The sequence below is a fragment of the Gobius niger genome, assembly GCF_951799975.1.
Source record: "Gobius niger genome assembly, chromosome: 7".
Classification (NCBI taxonomy): Eukaryota; Metazoa; Chordata; class Actinopteri; order Gobiiformes; family Gobiidae; genus Gobius; species Gobius niger.
In genome coordinates this window covers 38,564,956-38,575,274 of record NC_136858.1, presented here as the reverse complement: position 1 = coordinate 38,575,274, position 10,319 = coordinate 38,564,956, and the positions used below count along the sequence as shown (strand labels likewise).

General features: G+C 34.7%; 1 protein-coding gene across 1 annotated transcript in view; it reads right to left on the bottom strand.

Moving 5' to 3' along the window:
• The window catches only part of lamb4 (laminin, beta 4), a gene marked incomplete at both ends in the record, with an annotated part of 72,138 nt that overhangs the window by 32,867 nt on the left and 28,952 nt on the right, over positions 1 to 10,319 (bottom strand). Inside the window, 5 exons of the mRNA XM_079560011.1 lie at positions 1,074 to 1,305; positions 4,789 to 4,932; positions 7,213 to 7,393; positions 7,712 to 7,832; positions 9,151 to 9,263. Coding sequence (XP_079416137.1) covers positions 1,074 to 1,305; positions 4,789 to 4,932; positions 7,213 to 7,393; positions 7,712 to 7,832; positions 9,151 to 9,263 — 791 coding nt within the window. The remainder of the gene's footprint in view (positions 1 to 1,073; positions 1,306 to 4,788; positions 4,933 to 7,212; positions 7,394 to 7,711; positions 7,833 to 9,150; positions 9,264 to 10,319) is intronic.

Below are 10,319 nucleotides of genomic sequence, written 5' to 3'. Positions count from 1 at the left end.
AACTGATCATCTACCGGGAACTCACCGCCCACAACATAATCTTTAGAAAATATGATTATTATTCCAGGAAAAGAAAACAGACAGGAAGTCCAGGCGCTCACACCTTCAGGTAGGGCTGCTCGATTATTGAAAAAATAATAATCACGATTATTTTTGTCATAATTGAAATCACGATTATTCAAACGATTATTTGTTGCCTTTAAAAAAATCCATCAAAAAAAGACAAAAATCCATCAAAAAAAAGACAAAAATCCATCAAAAAAAAGACAAAAATCCATCAGAAAAGTGACAAAAATCCATCAAAAAAAAGACAAAAATCCATCAAAAAAAAGACAAAAATCCAGCAGAAAAGTGACAAAAATCCATCAAAAAAAAGACAAAAATCCATCAAAAAAAAGACAAAAATCCAGCAGAAAAGTGACAAAAATCCAGCAGAAAAGTGACAAAAATCCATCAGAAAAATGACAAAAATCCATCAAAAAAAGACAAAAATCCAGCAAAAAAAGACAAAAATCCATCAAAAAAAGACAAAAATCCATCAAAAAAAAGACAAAAATCCATCAAAAAAGAGAAAAATCCAGCAAAAAAAAGACAAAAATCCAGCAGAAAAAAGACAAAAATCCAGCAAAAAAAAGACAAAAATCCAAAAATTTAAAATTTGAAAAAAAAAATTTGAAAAAAAAATTGAAAAAAAATTGAAAAAAAAAATTATAATCGATTTTTTGCGATTATGCTAATTTTGTAATCGTTTACTGTTGTAATCGAAATCGTAATCGAATTTCGATTAATTGCACAGCCCTACCTTCAGGTCAGAGGAGCTAGCATAGCCACATCGTGCAACAGCCCAAATTTGGTCCGCGGGCCCCTCTTTGGGCACCCCTGGCTCAAAGAGAGTAGTCAGGCCCCAGAAAGTCTATCGCCCACCACTGGATCTATCAGACTCCCTTGTATTAAAGGTGCATTGCAGACCTTTCATGAAAAAAAAAACGTTATCTTATAATCATTACCATAACAAAGACCAAAACATTTAATGGTGTCTCTCTGAATAAAGTGCTTTAAAAAGGCGCTCTGACCGTTCACAGTTGGGGCCGGTGGCGTGCTCCCTGCAGCCCTCGCAGTGTCCCGTCTCCTGGTCGCAGATCTGGGACAGACCGTTGCATTCACAGACCTGGCACAGTGGGAATCCCCAGTGTCCGGGCTGGCAGCGGTCACAGCGGCGCCCGGACACCTCCCGCCGACACGCGCACTGGCCCTGCACCTGGTCACAGAGGTCGGACTCGGAGCCGCGGGGGTCACAGTCACACGCTGCAGGAACGGGCGCAAGAACATGCCAACATTACTTTAGCTCAAGTATCACGTCATGACGACATCGCCTTCACGCCACAACTTTATGTTTGGATTTTACAGCTGTCATTGTGTCTTTTTCATGTCGTTCTCTCATTAGAAAGAGCTGAGTGAAATAGTGAAAAACATAGTGATATAATAGCAACAAAAATGAGATGAAAACGCAACAAAAATGTGATAACAAAGTGACAAAAAAGTGATTAAAAAGTGACAAAAAAGTGATTAAAAAGTGACAAAAAAGTGATTAAAAAGTGACAAAAAATTATAAAAAAGGGACAAAAAAGTGACAACAAAGTGATTAAAAAGTGACAAAAAAGTGATAAAAAAGTGATAAAAAAGTGACAAAAAAGTGATAAAAAAGTGACAAAAAAAGTGATAAAGTGACAAAAAAGTTATAAAAAAAGTGACAAAAAATTATAAAAAAGGGACAAAAAAGTGATAAAAAAGTGATAAAAAAGTGACAAAAAAGTGACAAAAAAAGTGATAAAGAAGTGACAAAAAATTATAAAAAAGGGACAAAAAAGTGATAAAAAGTGACAAAAAAGTGACAAAAAAAGTGATAAAAAAGTGACAAAAAAAGTGATAAAAAAGTGACAAAAAAGTGATTAAAAAGTGACAAAAAAGTGACAAAAAAGTGATAAAAAAGTGATAAAAAAGTGATAAAAAAGTGACAAAAAAGTGATAAAAAAAGTGACAAAAAAGTGATAAAAAAGTGACAAAAAAGTGATAAAAAAGTGACAAAAAAGTGATAAAAAAGTGACAATAAAAGTTATAAAAAAAGTGACAAAAAATTATAAAAAAGGGACAAAAAAGTGATAAAAAGGGACAAAAAAGTGATAAAAAAGTGATAAAAAAAGTGATTAAAAAGTGACAAAAAAATTATAAAAAAGTGACAAAAAATTATAAAAAAGTGACAAAAATGTGATAAAAAAGTGACAAAATGTGATAAAAAGGTGACAAAATTTGATGAAAAAGTGACAAAAATGTGATAAAAAAGTGACAAAAAAGTGATAAAAAAGTGACAAAAAAGTGATTAAAAAAGTGACAAAAAAGTGATAAAAAAGTGACAAAAAAGTGACAAAAAAGTGATAAAAAAGTGACAAAAAAGTGATAAAAAAGTGACAATAAAAGTTATAAAAAAAGTGACAAAAAATTATAAAAAAGGGACAAAAAAGTGATAAAAAGTGACAAAAAAGTGACAAAAAAGTGATAAAAAAGTGATAAAAAAAAAGTGATTAAAAAGTGACAAAAAATTATAAAAAAGGGACAAAAAAGTGATAAAAAGTGACAAAAAAGTGACAAAAAAGTGATAAAAAAGTGATAAAAAAAAGTGATTAAAAAGTGACAAAAAAATTATAAAAAAGTGACAAAAAATTATAAAAAAGTGACAAAAATGTGATAAAAAAGTGACAAAAATGTGATAAAAGAAAGTTACAAAGATTTGATCAAAAAGTTGCAAAAAAAATATTTAAAAAAAAGTGACAAAAATTTGATAAAAATGTGACAAAAATGTGATGAAAAATAGCAAAAATTTGCAGAATTGTCACGTCAGCACTTTTTTTCTAGAGCTGTGTCTTTTTCATGTCGCTCTCTCATTAGAAATAGCCGAGTGTTTTAAGGACCCCCTCGTGAACGCAAAATAGTGATATAATAGCGACAAAAATGAGATGAAAACGCAACAAAAATGTGACGGAAAAAGTGACAAAATTTGATCAAAAAGTTGCAAAAAAATTATAAAAATGTGACAAAAATGTGACAAAAATGTGATAAAAATGTGACAAAAATGTGACAAAAATGTGATAAAAACTTATAAAAATTTGATAAAAGAAAGTTACAAAAAATTGATAAAAAAAGTGACAAAAATTTGATCAAAAAGTTGCAAAAAAATAATTAAAAAGTGACAAAAAAGTGACAAAAATTTGATTGAAAAGTGACAAAAAAAGTATGAAAAAGTGACAAAAATGTGCTGAATTATCACGTCAGCACGTTTTTTTAGCGCTGTCATTGTGTCTTTTTCACGTCGCTCTCATTAGAAAGAGCAGCGGTCACAGCGGCGCCCGGACACCTCCCGCCGACACGCGCACTGGCCCTGCACCTGGTCACAGAGGTCGGACTCGGAGCCGCGGGGGTCACAGTCACACGCTGCAGGAACGGGCAAAGGTTCAGAACACGCCGACATTACTTTAGCTCAAGTATCACGTCATGACGACATCGCCCCACGTCACAACTTTGTGTTTGGATTTTACAGCTGTCATTGTGTCTTTTTCATGTGGTTCTCTCATTAGAAAGAGCCGAGTGAAACAGTGAAAAACATAGTGATATAATAGCGGCAAAAATGAGATGAAAACGCAACAAAAATGTGATAAAAAAAGTGACAGAAAAGTGATAACAAAGTAACAAAAAAGTGATTAAAAAGTGATAAAAAAGTCATAAAGAAGTGACAAAAAAGTGATAAAAAAGTGATAAAAAGTGATAAAAAAGTGACAAAAAAGTCATAAAGAAGTGACAAAAAAATTATAAAAAAGTGACAAAAAAGTGATAAAAAAGTGATTAAAAAGTGACAAAAAATTATAAAAAAGTGACAAAAAAGTGATAAAAAAGTGATTAAAAAGTGACAAAAAATTATAAAAAAGTGACAAAAAAGTGTAAAAAAAAAAGTGACAAAAAATTATAAAAAAAAGTGACAAAAATGTGATGGAAAAGTGACAAAAATGTGATGGAAAAGTGACAAAAATGTGATAAAAAGTGACAAAAATGTGATGGAAAAGTGACAAAAATGTGATAAAAAAGTGACAAAAATTTGATGAAAAAGTGACAAAAATTTGATGAAAAAGTTACAAAAAAATTATGAAAAACTGACAAAAATGTGATAAAAAAGTGACAAAAATGTGATGAAAAATTTGCAAAAAATTATGAAAAAGTGGCAAAAATGTGATAAAAAAGTGACAAAAATTTGATGAAAAAGTGACAAAAAAGTGACAAAAATTTGATGAAAAAGTGACAAAAAAATTATGAAAAAGTGACAAAAAAATTATAAAAAAGTGACAAAAATGTGATACAAAAGTGACAAAAATGTGATACAAAAGTGACAAAAATGTGATTAAAAGTTAAAAAAATTCGATGAAAAAGTTGCAAAAAAATTATTAAAAAGTGACAACAATGTGATAAAAAAGTGACAAAAATTTGATAAAAAATGTGAAAAAAATTTGATAAAAACTGAAAAAAAATTGATGAAAAAGTTGCAAAAAAATTATAAGAAAGTGACAAAAAAGTGATAAAAAAGTGATAAAAAAGTGACAAAAATGTGCTGAATTATCACGTCAGCACTTTTTTCTAGCTCTGTCGTGTCTTTTTCACGTCGCTCTCATTAGAAAGAGCCGAGTGTTTTAAGGCCTCCTCGTGAATGCAGCTCGTGTTTATAATAGTCTGTGTAAAGTGTCTCACGTCGGCAGCCCTCAGGTCCAAAGCCGTAAGTCTGAGGAGCGCAGGAGTCGCAGCATCGGCCAATCACGTTAGGTTTACACTCGCAAACCCCGCCCAGTTCTGTGCAGTACGGACTGAGGGAACCCACGGCGTCGCATCCACAAGCTGCAACAGACAGCAAATACATCAATAAACTCCACATAAAACACACAAAGCTCAGATATTTCATGTTCTAACATTTAAATAAACATGTGTGAAAAAGACTCTTGATTTGTAAGCACTCATTCTCTACGTCTCTTGTTAGTAATCGACAAAACACTGCACAGGTTTCCTCAAAGCTGCGTGGATGAACTAATGGACTCCAGGTATGTTTTTACCGTGATCAAAAGCTCAAAAAGTCGCCTGATATGTATCTTCAAGAATTTTAACAAAGTCTTTGAATGCGGATGAGGCAGATGAAGTGCTTTACTGGGCCAATCCAAACATGAATGTTAAAAATATTCATCAAGGATATAACAGATATAAAAGTATATAACAGCTAAAAAGCCATAAAAGCTTGCCTTAAAATGGATTTAAAAAGTAATGCAGCACAAACTCTGATGGTATAAAAGTTAAAGTCCATCCATCCATACTTGAACTCCTCCACTTGAGGTAAGGACTCCCCACCGACCTGAAGAGGGGAAGCCACCTTTTTCCAGTGAGAACCATGGCCTCAGATTTGGAGGTGCTGATCCTCATCCCGGCCGCTTCACCGCGGATAAAGGTCAGCACACACTACACGACTTTTCTAGTCGTAGACGATTTTATATAGAATGGGGGGTCCACACGACACGACTGGATTCAAATTCGATTACGATTTCGATTACAACAGTAAACGATTACAAAATTAGCATAATCGCAAAAAATCGATTATATATTTTTTTTCAAAATTTTTTTTTTATTTTTTTATTTTTTTCAAAAAAAAAATTCAAATTTTTTTTTTTACATTTTTCGATTTTTTGATTTTTGTCACTTTCTTGCTGGATTTTTGTAATTTTTTTGCTGGATTTTTTTCACTTTTTTGAGGGATTTTTGTCACTTTTTTGCTGGATTTTTGTCACTTTTTTGCTGGATTTTTGTCATTTTTTTGCTGGATTTTTGTCACTTTTTTGATGGATTTTTGTCACTTTTTTGATGGATTTTTGTCATTTTTTTGCTGGATTTTTGTCACTTTTTTGATGGTTTTTTGTCACTTTTTTGAGAGATTTTTGTCTTTTTTTTTCTGGATTTCTGTCTTTTTTTTTTCTGGATTTTTGTCACTTTTTTGATGGATTTTTGTCACTTTTTTGCTGGATTTTTGTAATTTTTTTGCTGGATTTTTGTCACTTTTTTGATGGATTTTTGTCACTTTTTTGCTGGATTTTTGTAATTTTTTTGCTGGATTTTTTTCACTTTTTTGCTGGATTTTTGTCACTTTTTTGCTGGATTTTTGTCACTTTTTTGCTGGATTTTTGTCACTTTTTTGATGGATTTTTGTCATTTTTTTGCTGGATTTTTGTCACTTTTTTGATGGATTTTTGTCACTTTTTTGAGAGATTTTTGTCTTTTTTTTTCTGGATTTTTGTCTTTTTTTTTGATGGATTTTTGTCACTTTTTTGATGGATTTTTGTCACTTTTTTGATGGATTTTTGTCACTTTTTTGATGGATTTTTTTCTTTTTTTTGCTGGATTTTTGTCATTTTTTGCTGGATTTTTGTCACTTTTATGCTGGATTTTTGTCACTTTTTTGATGGATTTTTGTCATTTTTTGATGGATTTTTGTCACTTTTTTGATGGATTTTTGTCATTTTTTGCTGGATTTTTGTCACTTTTTTGATGGATTTTTGTCACTTTTTTGATGGATTTTTGTCACTTTTTTGCTGGATTTTTGTCACTTTTTTGATGGATTTTTGTCTTTTTTTTTGCTGGATTTTTTTCACTTTTTTAATGGATTTTTTTCACTTTTTTGCTGGATTTTTGTCTTTTTTTTGCTGGATTTTTGTAATTTTTTTGCTGGATTTTTTTCACTTTTTTGAGGGATTTTTTTCACTTTTTTGCTGGATTTTTGTCTTTTTTTGCTGGATTTTTGTCCAGCCTTCGACTGGACGCGACTCGTTTAGACTCGGCACGACTGAGAATTAGAGCAAAATCGGGCATAAAAGTCGTGTAGTGTGAGCTGAGCTTTAGAGTTTAAAGTCCTTTATTAAAAGCAGGGAGGCCGACGTTTTGACCTCAAGTGGTCTTCATCAGGGCACTGTCTTTGAACAGTTCTTTGAATGGTCAGCCTGTCCTCAAAGTAGTGACCACTATTGCAAACCACGTGATCACAGGCCCCGCACTAACCCGGGTGGAGCTAATCTAGAATGTAAAGGTAAACCTGACTGGGATGTTTATGAGGTGAATTTGGAAGCCATTAAAAGCCCTCACCTATCGCCCCCTTGTGGATGCGCGCGGACATGCTCTTGACCAGTCCCTCGCAGACCTCGGGAGCGGCGTCGTGCGGTCCGGCCTCGGCGGCGAGTCCGATGCAGCGCAGACGCCTGAAGGAGTCCAGGTCGGTCTGAGAGCACAGGTCCTGGACCGACTCGATGCTCGGGATCAGACCCAGCTGCAAACATCACACAACATCACACAACATCACACAACAGCATCACACAACAGCATCACACAACATCACATCATCAGTCTGAGAGCACAGGTCCTGGACCGACTCGATGCTCGGGATCAGACCCAGCTGCAAAAACATCACACAGCATCACACAACATCACACAACAACATCACATAACATCACACAGCATCACATCATCAGTCTGAGAGCACAGGTCCTGAACTGACTCGATGCTCGGGATCAGACCCAGCTGCAAAAACCACACACAGCATCACATCATCGTGTCTTTTATCTGTTTGCTCATATTGTTCCGGTACCGAGTCGATGAGGATGTGGGAGCTGTCTCCGGGGTCGGACTCTGGGCGTTTGTTGAAAGTGACGTCGATGAAGTATCTCCCTCCAGAGTTCAGGCACACGGGAGCGTCCAGCACGGAGCCTCTGTGGAGCAGCAGCACGGAGAGAAGTGTCATCAAAAACACTATTTCTCTCTGTCCTAGTCTCTCTTTCCTAGTTATCCAGAGTGTTGTTGATTTCTGGAGATCTATAATATAAAACGCAATCGCGAGTAGGGCGGGGCTTAGCTCCATAAGGGCGCCGCCATGTTAATTTCCCAGAATTCTGCGGGTGGTGCCCACGAGGCGGTCCCTCCGCTCGCGGGCATTGGCCACGGGTCCATATGGACCGCGGTGCTGCTGTCCGAGGACAACCCGCCGTCACAACAACGCGAGTGCACGAGATCTGACTGCCGTGCGTGAGCGCCATCCAATCAGGGCGATGTGAGTCATCGTCACTCACCCTAACCTGCAGGTACAGTTACATCCTCCAACACACATGACGTCTGCGTGTCTTTGTTTCAGTCTCTCCTGCAGTGACCGAGGCTGTGGTTCATTATGGATCCAGTGCTGCGTAATGTCAGAGGCGCAGACAAATGCGTACGATCCAATCCTGGCTGTATTCCGTCTCCAAAGTTGCCCAAACAACTGCTCAAACACGAGCTTCAAATAACACGCGCTGCTCCGAGAGCTTTAGCGAAAGTGAAAATGAAACTACCGCTGAACGAGCGCATGGCCTGCACTGTTGCTTTTTTTTCTTTTTTTCTTTGCTGCTGTACCATTTGCTTTCATGTATTGTGAGCCCAGAGGTACATTTTATTATAAAGCAGCTTTGAACGCATTGCCAATTTTATTCTAAGGTTATAAATGCGATAAAATACGATAAACGATCAATAACGAGGTTATTTGATTTCAAAACCAACTTACTATTTTTTAGATTGCACTTGCACCGTGATGCACCACACCCCGGGTCCTGCACCGTGAACCGAGCGAACATGTTGTCGATGTAGTTTATAAGAAAGGAGCACGGGTGCATCAAACACTCCAATTGCAGTTTGTTTGAAATTATTTTTAGCATTCTTTATTTTAAACATTTGTAGTGGCCATAGATTTTGGAATGTGTTGGGAACCACTGGTCTACTGAGTGACGGGTTATAGGGACTAACTCATAATCTCAGAATATCAAATGTGGAGACTATCAATATATAATAATATATTTTTATATATATATATAAATTCATGCAGTCCTAGCACTAGCCTAGCACTAGCCTAGCACCACAAAACTCTTCAAATATAAGGGCTGCATGAATTGTCAAATCGTCCCTCAGGTGACGATTTGACAACATTTTAGAAACTAAAAAGAGGAATAATATTGAGTAAAGTCATAATGTTTTGATCCTGTCCTGTCTTTGTCTGCGTGTTACCTGGAGTTTCCAGTCAGAGACATTGTTCCACTTCTCATGGGTTCACTGTCGCACTGTTGGTCTCCAGGAGAAACCGCGGTGATGCTCACGGAGGCCGACCAGTCGGACGGAGACTGAGGGACGAGAGAAAGGAGTAAGTGTTAAGGATGGAGCGGAAACAGTGAAAGACAAAACGAGAACGATGCTATAGATAATCCAGGAATCAGTGTCAGCGAGTCTTTAACTTCTTAGTCCCCACCTCTTAATCTCCAGTTTGGCTTTACCCAAATCTGAAAGTTTCTTGAAAAAAATAATAGTGATATAATAGCGACAAAAATGAGATGAAAACGAGGATGAAAAAGCAACAAAAATGTGACGGAAAAAGTGACAAAAATTTGATTAAAAAAGTGACAAAAATGTGATTAAAAAGTGACAAAAATATGATTAAAAAGTGACAAAAATGTGATTAAAAAGTGACAAAAATGTGATAAAAAAGTGACAAAAATGTGATAAAAAAGTGACAAAAATGTGATAAAAAAGTGACAAAAATTTGATTAAAAAGTGACAAAAAATTGATAAAAAAGTGACAAAAATGTGATAAAAAAGTGACAAAAATATGATTAAAAAGTGACAAAAAATTGATAAAAAAGTGACAAAAATGTGATAAAAAAGTGACAAAAATATGATTAAAAAGTGACAAAAATTTGATGGAAAAGTGACAAAAATGTGATAAAAAAGTGACAAAAATATGATTAAAAAGTGACAAAAAATTGATAAAAAAGTGACAAAAATGTGATAAAAAAGTGACAAAAATATGATTAAAAAGTGACAAAAATATGATAAAAAAAGTGACAAAAATGTGATAAAAAAGTGACAAAAATATGATTAAAAAGTGACAAAAATGTGATAAAAAAAGTGACAAAAATATGATTAAAAGTGACAAAAATTTGATGGAAAAATTACAAAAATTAGATTAAAAATTGACAAAACAATGATGGAAAAGTGACTAAAATGTGATTTAAAAAAAAGTGACAAAGAAGTGACAATAATGTGATAAAAAAAGTGATGAAAATGTGGTGAAAAAGATCAGTTTAAATCAGTTTAGTGCTTCTTAACTTTCAAATGCGGCGTCACTCTGGCCTATAGGCTGTAACCTTTTAGATTTGGGTAAAGCTGACCTGGAGAAAACA